General features: G+C 41.5%; 1 protein-coding gene across 1 annotated transcript; it reads left to right on the plus strand.

Moving 5' to 3' along the window:
* Positions 1-4,533: 4,533 nt before the first annotated feature.
* Positions 4,534-17,898, plus strand: LOC139450620 (uncharacterized). Its single transcript, XM_071232406.1, has 3 exons — positions 4,534-4,548; positions 9,798-9,881; positions 16,711-17,898. Exons 1-3 carry the CDS (start codon positions 4,534-4,536, stop codon positions 17,839-17,841), a joined length of 1,230 nt encoding a protein of 409 aa, XP_071088507.1. The 3' UTR covers positions 17,842-17,898.
* The last annotated feature ends 9,084 nt before the right edge of the window (positions 17,899-26,982 follow it).

Genomic DNA, 26,982 nt, shown 5'->3' on the forward strand with positions numbered 1-26,982 from the left:
CAATACCGTACAAAATGATATTGTTTCCTCGACCCCTTCTTCAATGTTTGTAATTCTTCTTTCACCAAACCAATTTCTTTTAATAGTTTATCTTCAGATGCTTTGATTTGATTTGATGAATAATTGCAGATCTCATATCATCCGAATCCTCACTAAATTATAAAGGGTTCGATTCAACATCACCTGACAGGTGTATTAGCAATAATACACAAGAAAAAAAACAAGCGTACCCCACCTCGGTCCGGATTTCGATATGTAAACAAAGACGATATGTTACAATCAGTAGGACAAAAGTTCGTTCAAAATGTGCGTGAGAAGGTTGACCTAGGTTCCAATTTCAACATTTTACAGTTTGTTGCGAGAGACAAAGCGATATGCAACAACTTCCCAAGGGAGCTACATATACAGTTTAAACGGGTTCATTGCGTTCACCCCAAACTCACACAATATACAGGAGAGAGCTTTTATCGAAAGTGGTGAAAAGGAAAAGAAAGGGAACGCATACATTATGATTTATGAGTCGCCGCCAGTACAGTAATCGTCAGACTGCATGTTTTGCAATTGTTAGATGTGTATATTTACCCATTGCTTTTGGGATACGATTACATTCATTCAGCGAACCTTACCAACCGTTAGTCACCTCTTCTTACGACAAGCAAAGTCGCTTTTTAAGGCAATGATGGGTTTGCTGAATACCTATTCTAACCTGGATCGTAACAGGTTTTACCCATTGCTATTGAAACAGGCCGGGTAACATGTACCAAACAACTAAAACTCAGTTAGAAGATAGAATTTGTCGATATTGTTGACATGATTAGGGATCCAAGACAGAGAAGAGTCCAATGGAAATAATCGATTTATCACGATTTATTATTATTCCGCCTTTCCGGGTGTAATTCAAGTATATATATAAACTCCAGATGGCCACCACAGATGTTCATAGAAAAACCTGAAACATATGTTTCATATGTTCAGTCCCTATGTAATATATTTTCATTTTGTGTTCTGTATAGGCTACACAATGGTTCAGGCAGATTTTGATAAGTTTTTTGTCACAATTCAGTGGAATTAGTGCTTTACCTACTCACAGGATTTGAAAAGGATTAAAAAAGCATGATTTTTATCAATGTTCCCACTTAGAATTAGAATATCAGTTAAATTAAACGACATGTTTGCCAAATTCAGATAACCGAATATATTACCTGTAATCAAAGACATAATTTGGATAGTTTAGTGTTTTAATAAAAATGTTTCAGTCAATGTTGTCATATTATGCATCAATATTTTACTTTGCACCACCAATATAACAGCCAAATAGCGATGAGAACAAGCTATTCATTACAAAATATCTATCAACAAAAGATAGTACAACTGTAAGGTATACATACCATAGTTTCAGAATAAAAGAAACCCGATGAAAACATGAGACACAAAAACGTACATATTCATAGATCAATAAGGTCCAGGCTCAACAACAAAGGCAACAAGATCTTGGGTATTAGTCCTACCTGTTGTGTAGCAAAGATATTTAATTTAGTATTGTAGTCTGAAACTGTACAAAACGCCCGAGGAATAAGCAGAATTTATTGAGACACCGAGCATGAATGGACTGTTGGCAAGCAAGGTGGAAGGTAGGCGTTGATCCCGAAACATCTTATAGGCTGCCACTGGGCATCTTTCAGGAATCTCCGGGGCACTGTAAGCCCTGGGCGTTGCATCTCGTCTGTTCCCGGGGATGAAGCCAGTGTGAGTTTTTGTTTGGTGCTCAAGATTTAGTATTAGGTATTCTGTGCCATCGTCATCTTCACGCAGCTCCACATCACTTCACTTCTCTGTTTCATTTCCAGTTATCATGCCGTAATGTAGCGTACATACCAACATGCTGAATGAATAAGACTTGTTGGACTGCCGACAGGGTTCCAGAAGCATGCATGTTGCCAATGTTCTTGTCTGATAACTCATCAGCAGCCTTGGGTTTGTTGCCCTTCCCAATTGACTTTAGAAGCTTTTTTTATTTCAGTGTGTCTCTGAATCGTTGCAAGTGGGTATCTGTCATGATACTTATGCTATAGTTTTTGTTTTGTTTTTTGGCTTCTTCCAGCAGGCGAATCAAGGGAGTTAAGTTTCAAGGGCGGTAACTCTGAATGAAGGTCGTTCAGTCATCCAAGGGGTAAGAAAATACTGGTTATTTTCACACTGGTGAAAACTGGAAATACTGTTTTTTTATTTATATGACAGTGAAATGTGACTATTGATGAAAATATTGACTTTTTTCTTTTGCTATAACTGCGTATGTCATACTCATTTATACAATAAAGACGGCTGTAGGCTACCACATGTGAGGATAAGTCACTTAGTTATTTTATGAGTGCTTTATTTAATTTCGCTACTTTCATTTTAATTACTACTACTGGTTTGTCCTGGTTAATCATACGGGGTTTAGTCAGTGTACTATTCGTCACCACTCGCCCATTTCCCTAACCTGCAAGAAGACTCGTCCCCCTATCGATAAATGTTATGTGCGAAAAAATGACAAACCAATCAGAATGCGCGTATGATTTCTCCTTCTTCGTCAAAGAATCCCTCAGAAATAATTTTTGATTTTACATATGTCTTGCAGCTTACAATATACCCAAGACACAGTTAAATGTGATCAATCATACTGTATAATTTCGCATGTCCCTATGTGCTTTAAATTGCATCTGAAATATATATAATATATAGGGAAATAAATGTGAACCATTACACAACGAGTTAACAATTGTGTTAGGTGTGCCCGTTTGCGCTAAGATGGTACCCGGGTGCAAAAATGGCCATGATAGGGGCGCGAGTCGCTATTCGGCTTGTCCCGGAATAACACGAGTTGGTCACGAATGAGTCAGTGCAAGGCCAGGCACATGGATGTAAATAGAATATGATGTGAACTTGTGTAGGGTGTAAAGGGCCGATAAAATTGTTAGTATTAAGAAATTCCATGTAAATTGGCAATGTAAAAACTGTTCAATGCTATAACAAATGTAACTGGTGTTCAAGTTAAATTTCGTGTTGAAGCTGTTTCTTTTAAAAACCGGAAAATAATGTTGCTATGATAATAACATGGACTTGCTACATTAGTTACATCGATAATACTTCGGCATCTTCCCGAGGCAAGAGAGTTAACTGACTTTAAAAGTCCAGTTTCCACACTTGCTGAACTAGACTGGAATTCCTGGGCTCGATCATATGTTTGTCGAATTTGCGCGCCATCAAACTGAAATATACACATACTTATACTTGAAGGCCCCAAATATAACGACATAAGATTCACACAAAGGATTCACACAATGGACTCATACAAAGGATACACGCAGGATTCACACAATGGACTCACACAAAGGATTCACACAAAGGACCCGTACAAAGGATTCACACAGGATTCACACAATGGACTCACAGAAAGGATTCACACAATGGACTCATACAAAGGATTCACACAGGATTCACACAATTGACTCATACAAAGGATTCACACAGGATTCACACAATGGACTCACACAGAGGATTCACACAAAGGACTCTGGCTCAAAAGCTGTGTCATCAGAGTTACAACTTTCATGGCCTTAATCAAAGCATTAAAAATGTTTCACGATAGACGCAGGACATGTCCACATTTTACGCACCAGTGACCAAAATGTTGTCTGATCCATTTACCTTTTTCACAGTGCCATGCTCATAATATAGTCAGACTCGTTCAAAAGACTCTTAGCGGAGATTTCAGGCAAAAATCACATAGTTTTTTATGCAAATTATGTAAGTGGCGGGTTCCACCGATTGGACAGGACATGCTTACCCTTTTCGCGAACACCTGGAGTCATCAATGATTTTCAGTGATCCATTCATATAATTGACACAACTATTTTGCCATTTACGCTCAATGGAATCCGTTTCGTCGGATAATTGCGACAACTGTTCCTTGGCGTTTAATAGTTATGTTTATGGAAAGGGTTTTATTCACACATTGTAATGACAAGTTGTTGTGCCACAGAAATATAGATTGCACAAGCATGTTTATGGTGGCACCGTGCCTATATCAATTACATTGAACAATAGCAACAGCAACATAATGGCCATGAGATATTCGACCCGTGAAGTTCCGGGGTAGAAGAGGCGACTAATGGGATCGGGTGGCCAGGCTCGCTGACTTGGTTGATGCATGTCATCGTATCCCAACTGCGTGGATCGATGCGCATGATGTCAATTACTGGATTGTCTGGTCCAGACATGATTATTTACAAACCGCCGTCATATAGCTGGAATATTGCTGAGTGCGGCTTTACAACATTCGATACATACGTGCACGAATAACGTCTTGAGCTAGCCTTGCGATTCAACACAACAATGGGACAGATACCGATCTCTGAGCTAAATAAACGTCAAGCTGTTTCTATTGATCTATAAATGATAAATGGGATTTGTGTTACACTGCGTCGTTAACTATCGCAATATTCATAGCACTGTTTTCCCAGGCTGGCGTTCTGTCGTAGCTCCAGATGCATGTTGATAAGTAAGGTAGGTAATGTTGAAATCATCTCAGTTTTTTAGGAAATGTGATGACTCCTTATTTGCAGGTCTAACATATTGACGTAACCTTGTAAAGGGAAAACTACCGTTTTGCATTTTTGCGTTCGAAGGAAAGAAAGATCAGATGACCTTTTCAGTGGGTTTTTACAATGATGATAGAAAGAACGTCAACGCCAAAAAATATCGATTATGGATTATCCAATGAAAATTAATTCTGAAAATCAGAGAGATGACATCACAAAGCCACAACAAATTATATCACCTTTCCGTATGTTTTGTTACAGTCTATGAGTGAGTGGGTGAGTGAGTGAGTGATTGAGGGGACCCATTTTAGGAACAGCCGGTCCTGTGTTTTATTTCTGTTAAGTATGCCACATTACTATTAACATGTCTTCATGGACCAAGTACACTAGCTGTCAGGAACAGCAATGTGAACTTCATAGACACATCACGTATCTATGTCGTTGGTTGGTTTGTTTGTTGTTTAACACAATATTCCAGCTATATGATGGCGGTATGTAAATAATCGAGCCTGGACCAGAAAACCCAGTGATTAATATCATGAGCATCTATCCACGTAATTGGGATTGAGGACATGTATCAACCAAGTCAGCGAGCCTGACCACCCGATCCTGTTAGTCGTCCCTTACGACAAGCATAGTCGCCTTTTACGACAAGCATGGATTACGTATCTATGTCAATATATTGATGTTCCAAATGGTACTTTGACACGTCTCACTAAAAACGACCGGAATACAAATTGTTGGCGTTTGTTTGGAACATATCTTGTATTAGTACTTATCAATACTTATTACCTAGCAAATAAAAGGCAAAACTCGTAAAAACGTATATTTTGACGTTGGTTCCTGGCCTCTTTGTTCTTGGAAGAAATGTTTTGGTCGAAGTCCTTCACTAACTATAAGCCAGCACACGCAAGCACACACACACACACTACAAAACGACACATCCACACACACACACACACTACAAAACGACACATCCACACACACACACTACAAAACGACACATCCACACACACACAAAAGCACGAATGAAATCTTAACATTTCCATTTGACGAACACTTCCCTGTCCTGCCGCCAGTTGTTATTGATGTTAATTAATCCATCACGAGATCTAATACGCTAGTGGGTTCGAAGGTTGGAAAGTTGCCCTAATCAAGACAATACTCAATTATTGAAGATCCGGCAACGTCCGACAGCATCGCTGAAACTATCAGCACTGATGAGTTTGCATGAGCCCATGCCGGTGTCCCGGTATAAACTCTCCCCCGGAGATTTTATACCAGTACAGATTCTCCCCCGGAGAATCTGTTCTGAAATAAAATCTCCACCGGGCGGACATATTTTGCGCCCCCCTCAGTATAAAGTCTCCCCTCTGATTATTCGGTTTGTTGCAATGTCTTTAGAGTACTATATTCTTTAAATGGTTAACTTTAATGTAAGGAGGGTTACTTTAGAAAATAGATTATGCAATATGGTCATAATGAATTGATATTTCAGCATATTTTATTTGGTAACTGAACCTTCCATCCTACAATAATTATAAGACATAATCATACCAAACAAATTTGAATGAAATGACTTAATGTGACAAATACATGTACGGTTACTGTCGTAACTGAAATTCAGAAATCTTATTAATCCTCGCAAACATTCGGTTTTAACACTAACTACGTAAAACTGTCAACATATCCACGCGCGCTTCCAGCTCAGACTGTCCGTTATACTCTGATTTAAGATCTAAAATATATTCCTTAATACAGGCTACGATTTGAAAATGGTATCAGTGTAGGTGAGGTGAGGTGAAATTAGGTTTAACGTCGCGTCCAAGATTATTGCACTTATATAGCGACGTGCATGCACGCGTGTGCGTGTGTGTGGCTGCTTGTACTAGTCCGGACTGATGCCGATTTATAGTGCTTGCTCACTGAGATACCATGCCGCAGTTTAACATGAATACCCCACTCAGACACAGTATACCGACTCTGAGCCAACCAGTCCTTGCTTTAAACATACAACATCACTAAACTGTCTAATTCAGCACTGATTAAATGATTTAATGAAAAACACCTTGTTAAAAAGACACACCGAAATTGATTTGCATAACTGATGACCAAAACATATTGCAAAATATCAAAACAGTGAAAATGATACAGTATAACCTCATACTCAATCGCCAGCTGTCAATATACAAAAGAGAATAATACATCAAGATGACAGTTTTCATGTAAAGTATTTCTAAGCAAATTAAAGATACATGTCTAGATATTGTGCATATCTTTAAGTTGCTTAGACACAAGTAATCTTTACATGGAAACTGCCATCTTGATGTATTATAATGTATTGTATATTGAGAGTTTGTGATTAATTGTTAACAGATGGCTCCAGCTGGGGTAGCAGACGACACTTTCCAACAATGGGGAAAAGGGTAAAAATATGAGTAGGCTGGTTATCATCGAGCAGACGACTCACCAGTCTAAGATGTATTGAAAAAACATACACTTAATTCTAAACCTTATCTAATGTTAATTCAACAATTTATCATATACTTAGCAGTGGGATATTCTGTTAATAATCTCTCATAATTCTATTGAATGGTTCTGTACATTCTATCAATGTCTATTTGTACAAAGCTGTTTGATGTATTACAGAAGTGTTTATTTCGAGAGGGGCGGAACTGTACCGGTATAAATTCGCCGGGGGGAGATTTTATTCTGGGGGCGAATATATTTCGTGACACCGGAACAGCTCACGTAGCATGAGATTGTAGCATTACCTTAGTGATGGTGACTGTAACTACACAGAACGACGTTGTATGGACACATTGACTACTACCTAGGGAACGAAGCAAGGTAAGGACGACTGTGTCGATTATAGCCTTCACCGAATTGTTCCTTCTTTAAGTAATACATACGTTGTAATGGATACGGTAAACGAATGGGAATGTACACTTGACGCGAAGTTAATTGTTTTCGGTGTTCGAACTTGACAAGGTAGGTGGATAAAACAATCGGCCAATGACGTTTCTTTACAAACCCGCTGTTCCCGACAAGGTCGCTTGAACAGAGCGGTCGTAAATTCTATTATAACGTCCATACATTAACACATGCATACCATTACCCGTAGCATAACGATTGCCTTGTCCTGAGGTACTCACCGCAGTAAAACAGTAAAACAGAACATGGAAGCAATTGAATCATCACAAATTATGACAGTTAGTGCCTGTTTTTACACTCACATTTAATGTACATGTATGCATATGAAAAGTGGATAATATCGTGGGCATTTGTGGCGGGGTGGGGGGGTGGGGGTGGGGGGTGGGGGGTGGGGGTTGATACACTAGAGATGACCAGTACATGAAAGGACGACTGAAAATCAGTAATCATTGCAATTGTATGACAAAGTTATCATTAGTTTGCCATTTTGTGACAGACATATCACGGTACACCAACAGCTCACCTTGCCTAAGACCCATGAAGATCCGGGGTGAAATAGGTCTTCAGCAACCCATGCTTGTCGTAAAAAGGCGACTAATGGGATCGGGTGGTCAGGCTCGCTGACTTGGTTGATGCATGTCATCGATTCCAATTACGTGGATCGATGCTCATGATATTAATCACTGGATTGTCTGGTCCAGACTCGATTATTTACAGACCGCCGTCATTTATCTGGAATATTGCTGAGTGCGGCGTTAAACAACAAACCAACCAACCAAATCACCTTATCTACGGTATAAAGGCTGACATTCACACACACTGCTATACGAGAAATAGTATATTTTATCATATTAGACACATGTTGTGTGTTACAGAGGTTTCACAGTTCATTGATTCTGATATCAAAAGCCAGACCAAACTGTTACTGTGACTTTAAATTTTAACTCACTCACTCACTCACTCAAACTGTTACTTAAAAGCAGTTTTTGGTGAAATTATTGTGCATTATTCCCGCAGCAGAGTTCACGTGTAAAGCAGTGTTGTAAAATACTGGGTTTGAAACATTTTTACAGGTATTTTTACGCAAGCGGCTCAATATTATTGAATAATGGTGATTTGTTTGCGTATTATACGCAAATATAAGATAGTTACTCGATAAATCGCAAAGAAAACGAAGAACGAAGCGTGGTTCATTTGACGATAAAATATTGTTCTATCATGACGTCATCCCTGGAGATTCGCTAGCAACTAGATAACAAGTAGCATGACGAAGCCAAATGTACATATATCATCCCATTATATGTGTGCTACTTGGTATTTATTACATGTTGTTGTTGATTTTAATCTGCTGCTTATCAAAAAATATATCATGTATATATGCCTCTCTTCACTTGCTGGGGCGGTGGTGTAGACAAGTGGTTAAAACGTTCGCTCGTCACGCCGAAGGCCCGGGTTCACTTACTTCATGAGACTACAATGACTTGTGACTACAATGTGTGAAGGCCATTTCTGGTGTTCCCTGCCGTGATATTGCAAGTATATTGCTAAAAGCTGCGTAAAACCATACTCACTCACTATTTACTTGGTTGTGACTCCAGCTTGTTAGGGTGTCAGAATCTACATCGAAACGTCGCTATATGCAATCAACCAGAAGTTTTTAATCCCTAATTTTTCATATTTACTTATATTACTAACTTCTAGAAGTCAAACAAACCGTTGGAATGAAACCGTTGGAATGAAGTCCTGTGTTGGTAATCTCTTCCGCACCGTCCTCGTCCTGTATTGACCACCATTGTATGACTGTTTCCAAATATTATAATTTCAAATTGCCTGGTATTCCAGCATCACGCGGTCTTGATCGTGACATGAAATAATTATTTCCCTTATACAATTGTTGAATAACTGCTGGAGATGACCCGAGGTGTGCTAAACTGTTCCTTTCGAATGTATTCAGGAACTGAATGTAGTAATTCGTTATTTTAGTATTCAGCAAGCATCAGCCAGCCAGTGAGCGGCGAGCGAGCGAGCGCGCGTGCGTACGTGCGAGTGTGAGTGCGTGCGTGAGTGCTTGCGTGAGTGCTTGCGTGCGTGCGTGCGTGCGTGCGTGCGTCATATATGTATTGGAGACTGGCTAAACACACAATATTCAACATTAGTGAAGTAGTAGAGATACCACCATGACGTATATGTGTTCGAGTCTGGACGGAAGACACCGTATTCAGAATAAACACAAGCACTGGATGTGCAACAATATGCATTAAAATGTGAAATGTATTTCAGGTCTGGGTTCTCGATATTACCCAAACTGCCAACATGCTACGGATTACTGCTCCTCTTTCCTGGCCATTTCGTGCAAGATTACTGGTATGTATGCAGCATTCTTCACCAACACACATCCACTAGTCACAGATGCCCACGCTTTCTAGACTGTATGTAGTTATTCAGAGGGGGGAAGGGATGGTCCAGTCGCTCTCGCGATTCTTGGTTTGCCGTTTCACTGCGGGCTCTACTTCCACATAAAGCTGACATGTCGTGATATAAGCGGAGTTAAACCCAACTCACTCACTCATTCACTCAGAAAGGTTTCTTCAAAAAACACATTATATACGTATATTGTGTATTGTGACGTTCTATACAACTGAAGGGCCGCCTGTGTAATACAGGACTGAAAACCAATTTCCAAAAAATAGTAATAAAGGCTGAAGTGAATGTATTGTGTTTCAAGTACAAATTCATTAAAAAAAATAAGAGATAATCACCAGGAAGCCAGTGCAGTTCAAGGGTAACCACCCCTTGTGCAACCACCCCTATTTCTGATCCACCGCAGAGCCATGTGAGCCTGGCAAACGAAAATAATTGGATTTGACAAAATGATTAAAGCGTTATCAAAACGTTACAAGACTAAAAAAAAAAGTCCCCGAAACACGACAAGCTTAAGATCCAAAACATAATTATGACACCTGCATCAAATACATCACTATTGAATTTCACTTTATATTGTTTTATTATCAGCCACCATCAAACATGTGTTTAAACTTTCATTTGCCAGGCAGATTATTTGCAGACTACCAGAAGATTTGTGACAGAGCGTGGCTTCTGTACACACGGCACCTTGCAATAGCTGTGTAATGTCACCCTAAGCGATAGAACCACCACCAAATTCAGTCTGTGATTCTGGAACATCATCCTCTAAACGTTCATGGTGCTGTCAGCAAACACGCCAGCGGTCATCTGAGAAGAGAGCTGATTCCGACATGCCATCTGCGCCATAGCTTACGAGCTTGGCATGGCGGTCAAATTGGTGGACAGAGATCAGAAGAATACATTATGCTCCTCAGGATGGTCAAGCTAATGCGAAAGTTTATCACATCTACGCGTTCATTTCTTTAATTGCATGACGTCATACACCTGCTACGCAACATATGGGTAACAAAGGAACTCCTGTAAGTGTGTGTGCTGTGGACGACCAGGTCTTTAACGATATGGAAGGGTTTGGCACAGTCTTACAGTAAAAGCGTCTGACTTTGATGCTAGAACCTGCTGCCACCTTACCCGTCTTACCCGTTTGGAGCACCTCATTGGCCCCTGATTTTCATTCCATTCATATAATTTTCGCAGCTATTGTGCCCTTTTTGGCGGATATTCTAGACTGGTTTTTCTCTTACATTAACCTTTTATATTTGCATTATACTTTGCATTATTTGCAAAGGACGTTGTTTTAAGGCGCATATTGTCATCTAGTTAATGTTACTATGCCTGAAATCAATGTGTCCATTCCTCGGCTGTGCAGATATTAATTGGCTGTGTCATTTTGATCAGTGTTCACCTGCCATTGTATCATTGTTCCCAGTTCGCATACGGTTTCCACTAGTGATGCCAACATATTCATCATGATGTGTTTTTAGACAACTGGGTGTTTGTTTACATCCATCTCGTCATGATGCTGGTACTAATCAATATATCCTTCATGGAAAGTTAACCACCGTTTTTCTATTCCATGATGAGGCCTGATCGTGAAATCGAAAACCGGAGGAACGTTTTAGTCGATATATAGATTAGCACCAGCGCTTCAAGTCGATCGTGGAATATCTTTTGTGCGTTTTCCTCACCTGAGCCCTTTTTCACTTTCTACTATTTCTGCACAGTATTTCTTTTGGATATCCGCAAAAGGTGATCTTTTACTGCTGCTCGTGTTTTTTTCCATACCAACGGGTTGTGTTGTTAGATTAGTAGCGTTTTGATAAGATTTGTAATGGTTTGGTAATATCAAATTTTCAAGTGTTTACTTTCTTTTGCCCTGCAGGTTTTTTTGCGTGCAATCGCAAAACATATTGAATTAATTCTTAAATGGCTGTCATGTGTATATCAGTGTCCACATGTCAAGTTTGGCAATGTTTCAATGTTTAGCCAATCAAAAAGTGTATTTATCGACTGTAGGACAAGTACCGTCAAACAAACAGGTGGGGTTGCAATGAGACCTGGGCTTGGCTGTTTTGTTTTCTAAAATCGAGACCAAGACAAGATTGTCTCATTACATTAATTCTACTTCGCAATATATTCAAATCTGCCCCTCTGAACAATAGAGAACTCCGCACAATAAAAGGAAGGCTCCGTGCAGCCCTCCTGTCCTGTTAAGAGTGTGACCCTGTTACCGTAGACGACAAAAATAAAGGTTGGCTAGGCAACTACAAAGACGGGCTGTGCGCCAATGGTGTTATACAAGGTTTAGACTGCGATTCACAGATGACAGTAAAGGTATTTGACGACGTAGCGGCTAGCGGTATGCTATGGCAACAGTTCTTGATCATGATCGCTATCGGGGCGGCAGTGTCATGGTGTAGGGTGGTATTACACACAGGCGAGCTGATTTGGTTTTTGTGAATGGACATTTGACAGGCCAGCGACATGTTGACGATCCGCTGTAATTACTGGCAGAAAAGACTCGTGAAGATCCGGGATAGAATAGGCCTTCAGCAACCAATGCTTGCCATAAATGGCGACTATGCTTGTCGCAAGAGGCGACTAACGGAATCGGGTGGTCAGGCTCGCTGACTTGGGTGATGAATGTCATCGATCCCAAGTGCATGGATCGATGCTCATGATGTCAATCACTGGTCCAGATTGTCTGGTCCAGACGCGATTATTTACAGACCGCCGTCACATAGCTGGAATATTGCTGAGTGCTGCGTAAAACAACAAACAAACAAACTGGCAGAAAGTTGACAATGCCAGACCAGATTCTTCCTAAGTCGTCACCGATCAATCAATAATCAATAATAAATTTTCAAAAAAATTAGCACTCAGTTTCAGGTGAGCAGTCAAAAAATACAATGTAATGGGTCAAATATGTGCCAGAAGCAATAAGTAACAGGCCCAAGAATAAATGTAAGTACACTCACGAACGATTGTCTTAAAATTGCCCGTGTCCGTGCTGGAATCCAGAATAGCGTTGGAAGCTGGCCAGAATGCATTGTTTCCAAATAAGTATCCAATCCGTACTTGACAAGTAGATTACATACAAATAAGGTTGAAAAGACCTCAAACCATCCTCCTATCGCTCTAAGGCACAGCCAGCTATCTAGAAACAATACCATCCAGAAATTTCGCGAAGATCACCTTTGTCATGTTCATTTTCACAAAACTATCTGGAAAGCACTACCCGCTGTTGTTGATTGCGGTTCAAATCGGGTCACGACATCACGTGATATCTTTTCACCAGTAGTTCAATCATTTGCTGCTACTGGCAGTTGCGACAAAAAAAATCTGCAACTAAGATTACTTACACATATCACTTTCATATATTGCTGGCATGCCTTGTTATACATGTAATTGAACTTTCACGCGCCGATTCATTTTGCAATCCACAAAGATATGTACTTTTCACAGTCGTAACTAACTAACCTCGTGGTAGATATTCAGACTTAACATTGGCATTCTAGCGGAGTGGCCTGATTGTATTTCTTAGAATTGAGTATTCAAAACGTGATTGATCTTCGTGACTTTGTTTATCAATTCTTCACGATATCGATCCGCCCAAGAATCCATGACTACGGCTTTGATCTTTGTATCAACAGGGGACATGGGTAGCCAAGTCGTCTTAAGCGCCGCCGTTGGCTATGCAGACATGCGTCCCTTGGGTTTGCATAAAACCATTGCTTTTGGGTTCGAATCCCGGTCCGCCCAGATTATGTTTCAAGATCTGTCAGCAGTGCTCATGGGTTTCCACAATATGGTACACGTCCAAGGCCTGCATCTCTTCGTGCTTTTCGACCACTTTAAGCTGACACGCCGTGCCCCCTGTGAATATATAGGAAAGTGATGCATTAAAAGGGTTCCAGATGTTATGGCTGCTCGCAAGCTATTGTTATTATTTAAGTAAAAGCAGCAAAGGGAGTTAGGTGGTCCTGGCACAGTCAGGCTTGGTAGGTTCATCATCAGCTCAGGGCTCTTGCCCCCTCTACACGCAGCCCAGACAGCGACTAGTACTTCTCCAAGGAGGCACTCCTTAGTCATACCCACCAAGAACTTTTCGAAGAATGTTAAGACTCCCCAACACTGCAGCCTTCTGCATTACCCAGATTGTCAGAAGAGCTATATTCTTGGTAGCAAACCCGAGCACTCTCCCAATGTCAGTCAACGGGTTGGGAGGTACCAAACCTAAGGCACCGAGAACAATGGGGAGTCTGACAACTTGGTACTTGGGATGCAAGCGTAACATTGCGAAAGCGAGGTCCGCATATTTGCCATGTTTTTCCTCAATCTTGCCAATCACATTAGTGCCAAAAGGGACAGAAAATTCGATGACATAAATGACTTCATTGGATTTATAAAAAAAGGGACAAGATCAGGTGTGTTGGCCTGGATACGTCGGAGGCTGTAAACGGGTGCCAAAGAAGTTTGTATTTATCATTTATCATGACGCCCTCTAGATATTCTGGGACGTACCATGGATGGACCCCTGTTTTAAACCACAAGCGTGGGAAACGGTAATAAAATGATCGAGCCACTCCATCATGTCGTTTAAGATACTGTGTTTGTGCCAAAGCTGGGAATCCACTGACAATGTGTTGGGCAGTCTCATTAAATTCATTGCATAATCTGCATTTCAGATTTACATTTTGATGCAATATCACAAATTGACGGTTTCGAGTGGGACTTGACTGGTCTTGAGCAGAAAGTTTTCTGCTTCACTTTTCAGGCGAGCCGATTTCATCCAAGCAAAGGATTCTGCATGGTTACTGATCTCCTCAACACACTGTACATAATTTTAAACTCGATGCAGGGGTCGTTCAGTAAGCCTCTCCTTAATAAACTGAGGCTGGGCCGCTTTGATATGGCACTTCGTTTGGTTGACGCTCATTTCTGTACCGTCTAGCAGTACAGAGCCATCAACAAAATCAACACTGACATTGAGATTATGTAACACATCCTTGGCGCGTTAACAAAAATCCTGTGGAATGCCTTGCTTTCATCATGAGTCTTGACATGCGTCACAAGAGGATCATCAGACAAATAAACGTGTGCAAAAGTGTTCAAAATAATTCTATTATGAAGAGCCTCGACGTTAATCAAACCACGCCCTCTCATTATGATTGGTAAATATTTGCGATTGAGGGAAGACCGATGGTAGTGGGATCTATTGTCTGACATGATTCTTCGTGTTGGAGTGTCAATGCCCTGATTTTCTTGGTTCGTCCAATCTTTATTATTAGAAAAGGTTGCAGGAGCAAATTGTCGCTGTTTTTACAGATATATTTCTTGTTAGAGTGATTCAGGTGTCGAGAAGATTGGCTCTTCTGATTGGGGTGGCTATGGTGGCACTCTTGGTCTGTGGGGGTGATTGGACTTGTACCTTATGCAACGGTCTGTATGGCACGGTTTCATATAAACTTGATTTGGAGTTTGTGGTCATACGTGTGGACTAGAACGTCTAGGAAGTGGGATTTCTGTTTGGTTCAATCTGCCTTGTGAATTTTATCCTCTGGTGCTGTTTAGTGACATCGTCAAGTCTTGGCCAAGTCTCGGTATGGTTTCAACATGACAAAGTTGTCTTAATAAAGTCGATTAAAAACAGAGGTGAACAGGATGAGCTGTTCATTTTTTTAGGAGAATTCGAAACTAGAAATTAGTTTTGCATCTTGAAATAATCACTGCTTCAATGTCACGTATGTACAAGCGATCCACGTTTCATTCAACTGTTTGTCAGACATCACATCTTTTCAGCCTGTTTGGTGTGGCTCTGTGGTATTGTTAAAGCTTAATATATGTGCTCATTGGTGCTTCTGTACCTGTATATTGTGTAGAATATGTTGGAAGAGCTTCAAGAAAGAAACCAAACATTCAGCGTGCGTCATCAACAGAGAAGAAAGTACAAGTTGACAGACAAGACATTTGGCACAAAACGTCCGAGAACAAACACATTGGCCAGACAACTGTCATATGTTAATAATCTTTTACCAACGTAAACAGGATCACCTCGGGACATCATGTGGTAATGTTGTTACGCCCAAAGTCGTTTGGCCGCTAGTGTTAGAGACCAAAGTGGAATTCTCCCTCCCCTTCGAAAAAATGGTCGGTCTCTGAACATTTTGGCTTCAACTGAAAGTTTTGGGTTTTTTTTACATTTTTTATTCCTTTCAAAGGGATGTACATCAGGATTAGAGGTTACACAGTAGGTTTAGTCAATTGCTGTGAAAATACAATGCATGGATGTACATTGCTTGTGGTATAAATACAGCATGCATAACTGAGACACATACATATATACACACATATACAAATACATATATATTATATATACATATATAAACACACTCACACATACATATACATATATACATTCATATACACACATACACATGTACCGATAGTCAGATATAACTAAAGCAATTATGATAGTATTGCTATTTGAGGCGTAACGTGACCTATAGCATTATAGTACAGGGCATGAATATTATTTTAATTTGTGTAGGAAACAAAATCTAAAATGATAAAAAATGGTCGGTCTCTGAACATTTTGGCTTTCAACTGAAAGTTCATTTACGAAAGCTTAATTGTAATCGTGACATTAGGTTATGACGCCTCATTATACACCATGTTTAAACCGAAATGAATCGGAACAAGAACAAATGAGATCGGAAAGATGCTAGTGATCACCACTTATTGACTTTTCAAAATGTCTCTTCTGTTGCAGACGTTCCTGAAGCTGATGCTCCTGACGGTGTTTGTGTCTGTGGCATTATACGTCGCCTTTTTACCCAGCCTGCACTTGTCATATAGAAACCCCCTCTTGCACCACCAATACAGGAGCGTATACCCTCACCTTCGCAAAGCCATGGACAGCGCTCATGCCGTCTTCATTCCACATTCGTACGCCCCATGGAGCCAGTACATTGTGTATAGGTGTGATGGTACATCTGCTTGTGGGGGATGGGCAGACAGACAAAAGGGCATCGTTGCTGCTTATCTCATATCAGTGATGACAGAACGCAAGTTTAAGGTCATACTTACAGTTCCGTGCGATATACGCACGTACCTGCTTCCGGTTAAGGAAGACTGGAGAGTCCATGGTAACGAGCTTCAAGGAATACCTTCGACCAATGTCATCAAACTAGACTCCGAAGCTGTCAGTTTTTGTAATCGCCTCGGAAAGGAAAAGTTAGAGGATATTTTTAAATCTAATGTTACCTACTTTAACGTCAATATGGAATGTGTACAGTTTCTATTAAGGAATCCACTGTATCCTCGTCAGCTTGGGTGGGCCAAAGGAAAGTCAGTTGGCGAGGTATACCAAGTGGTTTGGAACAGTTTATTTAAATTGAATCAGAAGACAGGCAATCATTTACGAACATTCATGTCACAAATGTCAAGATCTAAGACTCTGGTCTGTTCACAGATCCGAGTTGGAAAAAGCCCCACAATTCCAAAAGACAGAGAAATTAATACGTTGGAACATGTCGAAGCTGTTTGGGGCTTCCTCAAGAAATATAACGACAGCAATAGATATCATATTTTCTTGACAACTGATTCTGAACAAATCAGAGACATCGGGAGATCAAAATTCCCAGATTTGAACCTTGACCTGAAGGGTCACATAGTTCATGTTGAAAGAACAACCGGAAATCACGTGTGCGATGGCCTTGAGAAGACCTTGCTTGACCAGATCATACTGTCCACGTGTGATGTCCTTATCATAAGCGAGAGTGGGTTCGGGAGGATTGCTGCGTTCATGAGACGAACCCAAGAAAACCTCTACTGCTTAAACGTCGCCAACATCACTAGATGTACTGAGAAGTCTCCTGAGTTCACCAGGGGACCTTGGTAAAGGTCAAGGTCACTGATGGCTGCTGACAAAACAACCTTGCACAAATGCCTTATAAGAAGTTGACATAGATTCCCATCACTCTGTTCCTCGATGTGTTGAGGCTTAGATGTGTTTGTTTACGTGAAAAGTGTTGTTCACGTGTTTAGACCAAAGTCACAGTTCTCACGAATGCTTGATCCAGTGACATTCATAGACAAATAGATATGGTAAGATGGTCATAAGATAATCATATCAGTATTTGACTCTCATACGCAATGTTATTTAACTGTCGAACCCCTCTGCGATCGTAAGTGTAAAAGCACGACGTCTTTCGCCCATCCAGAAATTGATAATCTTCTGACATCGATAAAACAGTCCTCATATTTTCTCAACGTTTCTTGGGCGTTGTAACACCGAAAGTCAGGGTTCGATTCCCCACATGGTTACAATTTGTGAAGTCCAATTCTGGTCTCCTCGTCAGTGATATTGCTATAAGTGGCTTAATACACATTCACACACTCACTCACTCACTCACTCACATCCATAGTTGTCCTGCGTGGTGTAAAGCGTTGGTCAATGCTGTGGTCTCCCTGTTGAAAAGCAGGTGGTGTTGTCCTTCATGTTGGAAGACGTCTGTGTCCACTATCCATTCCTTCAAGCAAGAAGACATTGAAACGCCGGCAACCTCATATATCTTGTGTCGGCTGTCATCGTCTAACACACCGCAAATGTTTAAGTGACAGAAATCTACTACTTGTGAACAATGGACACCTTATGCCCAAACTTCAGCAAGAAATCTCTTCCTGAAAGTAGTCGAGTAGACATATCACAGACATAAGCATCATCATGTCATGTTGAATATTAAATGGAGTATCACAAATGAAGTGGTGTATGCCATTAAAGCAGATTTAAGACCATTTTGTTACTTCCTTTTCTATCGTAAATTTCGTGGTGTCCGTTTGCACCAATCGTGGTCGTCGTTTCACTGACATTATTGGTCGTTTTCTCGAATTGCGCGGTGAGCGTTTTTACGAGGTCCCGTTATATATCATAACGTGTTTAGTAAATCATGCAAAGTTTTTGTTTCCTAAGCACGTTAAATTGAATTCATTACATTATATTTGATGTTGGTGTAAAATACTTCAACCGCACACGCACAAACGCACACGCACAAACACACACACACAAACACACACACACACATGTGGTTATATAAGTTTAAAAATCTTAAAGGCGTAGGTTAGTTAATTATTCATAGTAGAACTGTGTCTGGAACGCAATATGGCTACATAGAACAACTATTCTCTTATGCCATGTGTAAATATATTTCTCGTTTATACTTGTCACTTTTCCCTTTCCTCTAGACATATACTTATTATCCATATGTTGTAACTTTTAATACTCTACCACCTAGTCATACCAAACTGTGCGTGTATTGTGATTTAAGTACAAGATGTTAAGCCATTAATACTTCTCTAGGCTGTCATACAGATCCTAAAACAAATATATCCAAACCAGCCCACACCTAAAATATGTCCATTTTAGAGACAAGATGTTAGTCTAATACTTCTCCAGAGCTCCAGATAAACTGTGTATTGGCGTAAGATACACAAACTATATTTGTATATCAACATCACCCATTTAATTGAGAGTTTCTTTCGTACAGATACGCATGAAGAAATCAGGTAAGCCAACAGAATAACAACAGTAATTACCCAATGTGGCTTTTTCAACTTACGTATACAGTTTTTTCCAGATCTTTTCTTACTGACTGAATGCAGGCAGCATGTATACAAGAACTCTGCTGCAGTGAACATTGCACATCTCGTTTATTGTAACTTAAACATATCACTGTTATGACGTTTTGCATCACACAAGGACACAGTCATATGAATACTTGAAACTTAAAACAGCAGAGAAGTATAATTATTTAAAAAAGGTCCACTCATCGGTTTACACAACTTGATGAGAGCAATAATACACTGAATACACCAAACAAACTACCAATACCCAGAGTGAATGATAACACATGAGTAAATGTTTAATGGCTCAAAATCTTTATGGAGCCCTATTATCCCACTCTCCGACTCACAATTGTCTAAAGGACTGGGTGGTCGGATAGCCTAGTGGTTAAAGCGTTCGCTCGTCACGCCGAAGACCCGGGTTCGATTCCCGACATGGGTACAATGTGTGAAGCCGATATGTGTGTCCCCCGCTGTGATATTGCTGGAATATTGCTAAAAGCGGTGTAAAACCATATTCACTCACTCACTCCAAGAGCTCACAACTGGGTGAAAGGAAGTGATTAAGCTGGTGACCTAATAGAAACGTGTCAGCTTGCAAAATACTGTTTTACGTAGCCAGGCCCTTAACGTCATGAGACCGCCTCCGTGGTCTAATGGTAGAGCGTCCGCCCGGAGAGCGGAAGGTCTGGGGTTCGATCCCCAGCCGCGTCATACCAAAAGACGTTAAAAGATGGTACTTGTTATTACCCTGTCTGGCGCTCGGCATTAAGGGGCTAAAACAAGGACTGGTCGGTTCGGAGTCAGTATACTGTGTCCGAGTGGGGTATTCGTGTTAAACTGAGGCATGGTATCTCAGTGTGCTAGCACTATAAATCGGCCGGACTAGTACAAGCAGCCACACACACATACACGTGCATGCACGTCGCCATATCAGTGCAATAATTTTGGACGCGACGTTAAACCACCATTTCACCTCACCTCACCTTTACCCTCTGGATGCCGAGTTTTTTTCTGACGCACATTTTCTTAGGATCGGAAAAGTGAAGGTTGTGCGAGAACTGCGCTCACGCGGCGATGGATCTACCTCTGGCTATAAAATTACGCAGAGGTGGAGAATATTAAATTTCCTATTTGATGGTGTAAATTTATGTCCCTGTGGCATCCAGGGGTTTAACGTCATGAGCATAATGAGGCCATACAAGTTTTGATGGCAAAGGTATCAGCATATGTGAAAATAAAGCAATGTGAACCCAATAATTCACATAGTGGAAAGATCTATGATCACCTTTATCTATTATCGGTCGGTTGGTTGGTTAATTGTTTTACGCCGCACTCAGCAATATATATGACGGCGGTCTGTAAATAATCGAGTGATGAATATCATGAGCATCGATCCACGCAATTCAGATCGATGACATGCATCAATCAAGTCAGCAAGCCTGACCACCCGATCCCGTTTGTCGCCTTTTGTGACAGGCATAGTCACCTTTTACGGCAAGCATGGGTTGCTGAAGACCTATTCTACCCCGGAATCTTCACGGGTCCTATTATCGGTAATACGAGCATAAAGCAACTATGCCATGAAAACATTTGAAAAAAGAAATGCATTGGACATACTCTGTGATCAATATTTTTACTGGGGTATCTACTTTTGAATTCATGAAGTCTTTGATAGGCAATTAGAAGTTGGGAAAACATGAACTCATGTTTTGAAATGTCTGCAAATCCGGTCATAGCATTCATGACAAAGGTGCTTGTGCATATGGCAATATACGATGATCATATGGTTCAAAGGTGTTGTTTCATATGGAATAAACGCCCAAGGTTAGTTAATGTCGGGAAACATACGCAAATCCGGTCATTGTACGCATTTCCTGCTGTTTTTTTCATTGTTTCAATAGTGTAAAATCTGGCTTTTAGTCTTATGTTATATACCGCTGGCGGTGAGGTTTGAGTGTCGTAAAGTTCTGTTCTCTGTTCTGGAACTAATCTCATTAGAATCAGATCCATGATTCCGATAGCATAGCTCTCCACGTGAATATCGGACCATTTCATGGTTGCCATACTGTTTCCATACCTTTCTCGTCAGCTAATCAGCGTCGAGACTTCCAAATTCTTGTTACGCGTGAGCGAAGCATTCAGACCAGCATATCGAATTTCTGTATCTCGAAAATGAACAGAAAACGACCAATTATGAATGTAATTATTTAAAACCGCGCCATAATATTGTTGGGGTTATTTTATACACCATGCCCTTTCTGAGGGCCTTGGTATCTACACCCAAACGGGAAGGCCATAGAAAACATATGTGTGTTTTCATTTGTACATTTTTCCAACTCGAAATGATACAGAAATAAAACCGAATGGATATAGAAAGCTGACATTTAATATCCTTGCTGCAGACTGAGAAGTCAAAGTACTATGGAGAGAGAGAGAGAGAGAGAGAGAGAGAGAGAGAGAGAGAGAGGACAATCTGTAGGTGAGGGTAAAAAATGGTATTTGATAATATACTCTTCAAACAAAAAGAAACGAAAAAAGGATATTTTTGGCCATTTAAGCAACATTAGCGGACAAAGAGGTGCAAAATGATGAATTTTAATGTGTTATAGTGTCAGTGACAAATTTCCCGGATCAAAATGATCACAACAAGGACATGCAAACCGTAAGTCGGGAAACATGTCCGAATCGGAAAAAAGCGCCCAGTGCTGCACGTGCAGCAGCACTATGAACGGTATGAACGTGCAGATTTTTTGATTGCCTGGCATCAGCGTCAATCGAACAGTGACAGTTAAACAACATGCCAAGATTAACATAAGTGCAAAGAAACAACGTCATATGCAGCTTGCAGGCAGGGGAATCCCGATCAGCTGTAGCCAGGGTTTTCAATGTGGCGCCCAGCACCATCACAAGGCTATGGAATCGGTTTCAACAGCATGGGTCAACACGTAGTCGGCCATGGTCGGGACGACCAAGATTAACCACACCCGCCCAAGATCGCTTCTTCCGACTGCGCCACCTACGTGAAAGGACGACCACAGCAACCTCAACCGCATTCCAAATACCCGAAATGAATCTCCGCAGAATATCCGACCAGACAGTACGGAACCGTTTAAGAGCAGTAGGTCTACGAGCCAGACGTCCTATTCGACGCGTTGTATTGAGTCGACAATATCGTCAACAACGACTGTAGTGGTGTCATCAACAGAGGGTATGGCCTCATCCGCGATGGAGAGATGTCTGGTTCAGCGGCGAATAAAGATTTCGCCTCCGTCAAAGGGAAGTAAGAGCACGGATCTACATACGCCGGGGAGAACGTTACGACGGAAACTGCGTACAGGAAGTAGACAGGTTTAGTGGGGGTAGCGTTATGTGGGCGGATATCCCTCATCATGACAGGACAGGTTCGGTCCATATCAAGGAAAATCTTACGGCTCAACGATAAATCAACAACAAAAATTAACACACGTCCTCCCAATTGAAGAAACGGCAAAGGTGTATTCCAGCCGGACAACGCTCGACAGCATACATCACGGATCACAAGAGCCTGTCTACACAACAACAACGCCGATGTTCCCCCTTGATTTGAACCCGACAGAGCACCCGTGGGATGAATGGGATAGACGGCTACGCCGACGTCAACCACAAGTTCTCTTTTCCGTTGCAGTCCGAGTTGGCTACCATTCCCCAGGATGTGATTCGCATACTCGTCTCGTCCATGGGCAAGAGATGTCAGGCCGCCATCGATTACAACGGGGGGACATACGCGATATTGATGGTAGCTGACCTTCACCTTGGACTTTTATGTACCGATAACTGAGATGACTACAATCAACAAGCGTTCTCTCCACAACATTTTGGCTCAATACCTTCGGGCCTTTCGGGGAGGGTCATGACGAAAATACACAAGGACATAGACAGGATCATCCCAAGATATTACAACCATGAGGGGAGGGTGATTATTTTCTGTACATTAGCGCATCATAAACCTCCGAACCACCTACCCCTGTCATTTGTGTAACAGCAGCCACTGTGAAAGATTTCACAGCTGTGTGGACATTCAGTGGCATTATCTGTGTTTACACAGGTGTGTGCATACCACCAAGTGTCACACCACACTTTATAGGCCTGGCTGCCACCGGTGGGGTGAGGTGAAATTGGGTTTAAGGTCGCGCTTAAGATTACTGCACTTTCATAGCGACGTACTTGCTCGTGTGTGTTTGTCTGCTTGTTCTAGACCGAATGCCGATTTTATAGTGCTAGCCCACTGAGATACCATGCCGCAGTATAACATGAATACTCCACTCAGACACAGTATACTGACTCCGAGCCGACCAGTCCTTGTTTTAGCCCCTTAAAACCGAGAGCCAGGCAGGGTGACAAGAAGTACCACCTTTTAACGTCTTTTGGCATGACCCGGTCGGGAAATGAAACCCAGAGCTTCCGCTCTCCGGGCGGACGCTCTACCACTAGACCACGGAACCGGTTTGTCTGCCACCGGAATAGGTCACACGGTTGTGTGTTGTGTGCGCTAATTCCATTTGGATCCACTCGGTTTACTCCGGCTGCAATGGACTAGTGATATAGCATGATTTCACTGTAAACTGCATACCGAGCAATCCTTCTTCATATAGGTCGTGCGTTCGCTCGTCACGCCGAAGACCCAGGTTCGATTCCCGAATATTGCTAAAAGCGGCGTAAAACCATACTCACTCACTCGTATAGGTCGCACACGTGGGGTCGATTTTGAAAATAGGTTAATGGTTTAAGAGAACTTGGGTATAGAACTTACAGTTGGGCATCTTTAGTGTAACGTGCTTCACGGCGGCTAGGGAGGCACGGGTAGCCCACTCGTCTAAATCAATGAGCAAAGTTGTGTCCCTTGGGCACGCCAGAACCTATGATTGTGTCCGACATCCTGGTCCCCTATGTTGAAGTATCGTGCTGCGACTATTTCATGTCAATGTTAAAGTATCGTGTAATGACTATTTCAAGTCCATGTTAAATTATCGTGCAATGACTATTTCAAGTCCATGTTAAAGTATCGTGCAATGACTATTTCAAGTCCATGTTAAAATATCGTGCAATGACTATTTCAAGTCCATGTTAAAGTATCAACATACTACATCGTTTGGTTTTCCCCTGGAGCACCCCTCTGGATCCGACAATGGTTCGTAAACAAAGTCAGTTGATGGTCTGCAGTCAGCCCTACGGAAGGGACGTGCTTGAGTCAAAGCACGCGGGACACAACATATATAGAGTTCCTATTTTGCCCAAGCAGCTTTGCGATAGAGTCAAACGGCCACCAGCAGAAGCCTGTTGCACGCGACACCCTCTTGTCGTGAAATATTTACCGCATCTGGTTCCGAGTCAGCAGTCACGCAAGCTAGTTAATCTGTTTCCAGGGTGATGCGAGATGCGGTAACAGAAACCGCACAGTAGAATCGCGAACTGCATCACTCAGCATCCATTGATGTCGCGTTCTAAAGACAGTTCAGGACGAACGTGATGCTTGATTGAACAGGACACAAAGATGAACAAACCAGCGACCATCATAATGGCGCCAGTGTGATAGTCCTGGGTACTCGGATCTTTCCCCATTAACAATTAAAGCCACAAACATCGTGGTAATCATTCGTTTATCATGTACTACACTGCCCCGTTTGACAAACGGTAATTCGATATTGCCACATGTAAGGCATGTCATGTTTCAGTAAGTCAGTTGCGTCTATCTGTTATGACAGTTTGTCGGTTAGATTAACATATTCATTTGTTAGGTACCTCCCGTTGGTCGCCTCTTACGATCGTACAAGCATAGTCGCCTTTTACGGCAAGCATGGGTTGCTGAAGACCTATTCTACCAAATCAGTCGGGAGTCTGCTATTTTAGCTTGTTCGGCATATCTACTTCTGAGGCATGCACTCATTTTCAAAATGTCAGTTGGGTATCTGCTATTTTAGTTGGGTTTTTTTGCATATCCATTAGGCATGTCTTCTATTTCGATACGTCAGCTGTTTCGGTAATTCTGTCAGTTTAATATATCCGTTACATATATTCATTCCTCGCCTTGGTTAACGTCGGGTAAAAGACAGCAAATGGAGGGTGTCCAGAAGTGTGAAAAAGGTAATAAGAGTAGAACAAGTGGGTGGCAACGACACCAGTGACATACACTGGAAGCATCGATCTTAACCTTGGAGCAAGATTGGACCCGATGCCCAGCCTTTGTCATGTCAATAATACCACCGACGCTCAGAAAACAATCTGACAATACCATGACTCTCTCGGAGACACGCACAACGGGCACTGATTTTGAAAATACAAATACCTGTGTATACAGCACAGACATCTAGAACAGCCTATTCCCATGCGTCAAAACAATAACATTCATACTGGCCTGACCTTTTACTCTCGGGACAGATGCTTTATGCACAAGATTTTAACGGCAGAAATGGGGCTTTGGCGGTGATTGAAAATAGCGGATATGAATGGATAAAGAACCTTTTCATCTGTGTACTGAAATTAGGCCGTGTATTTTGGTTCACTGCACTCAATAATATTCCAGCTATGTGCCAGGGGTTCGGTAAATAATCAGGTCTGGACCGGACAACCCAGTGAACGACATCTTAAAATGGTTTGCGATGATTTGCTTTCAACCAAGTCACCGAGCCTTACCACACGATCCATTCAGTCGCCTTGCCAAGGTTTTATGGGAACATACATTATTGCGGGAATCGCCAGGGTTCTTAACATGTAGCTTGAAAGAGCCTCTTGGAAGATCCATAATAAGGAACCTGTTATTCATGGAAATATTTCTGCTAAAATACCTGCATACTTGCTTTGCTTTGCATGAGCATCACAGAGAGAGAGACATTTGAGAGTGTTCTTTGTTCAACCCCACACTCACTCTATGGTGGTCGCCTGTTAATCAAATCTAGACCAGGCAAACTAATGATTGATATAATGAGCCAATATGGATGAACGACGACACACAATCAAGTTGTATATAATACAATAACAAACCAATCCGGATTCGAACATCAGCATCCTGGGACAGCTAAGAGGCAAAACTCAGCAACGAATGGGGCCCCCACACCCCAACCAACTTAAGACCCGTGAAGATCCGGGGTAGAATAGGTCTTCTGCAACCCATGTTTGTTGTAAGAGGCGATTAGCTGGATCGGGTAGTGAGGCTCGCTGACTTGGTTGATGCATGTCATTGTATCACAATTGCATGGATCGATGCTCATGATGTCAATCACTGGATTGTCTGGTCCAGACTCGATTATTTACAGACCGCTGTAATATTGCGGTGTTATACAACAAACAAACAAACAAACTTAAATGCACCAGCATTACTCATGTACATACCTGTCTAAGTATTCCCGGTCACTGCAAAAACACCCACACACATCAACAGAAC

This window comes from Haliotis cracherodii, unplaced genomic scaffold (genome assembly GCF_022045235.1).
Source record: "Haliotis cracherodii isolate W230 unplaced genomic scaffold, xgHalCrac1.p SCAF_10, whole genome shotgun sequence".
NCBI lineage: Eukaryota > Metazoa > Mollusca > Gastropoda > Lepetellida > Haliotidae > Haliotis > Haliotis cracherodii.

What these genes read in the sequence shown, in the direction of transcription:
- LOC139450620 (XM_071232406.1), top strand. An exon ending in CATTTCGTGCAAGATTACTG is followed by an intron (nt 9,882 to 16,710) that starts GTATGTATGCAG and finishes CTTCTGTTGCAG; the next exon opens with ACGTTCCTGAAGCTGATGCT.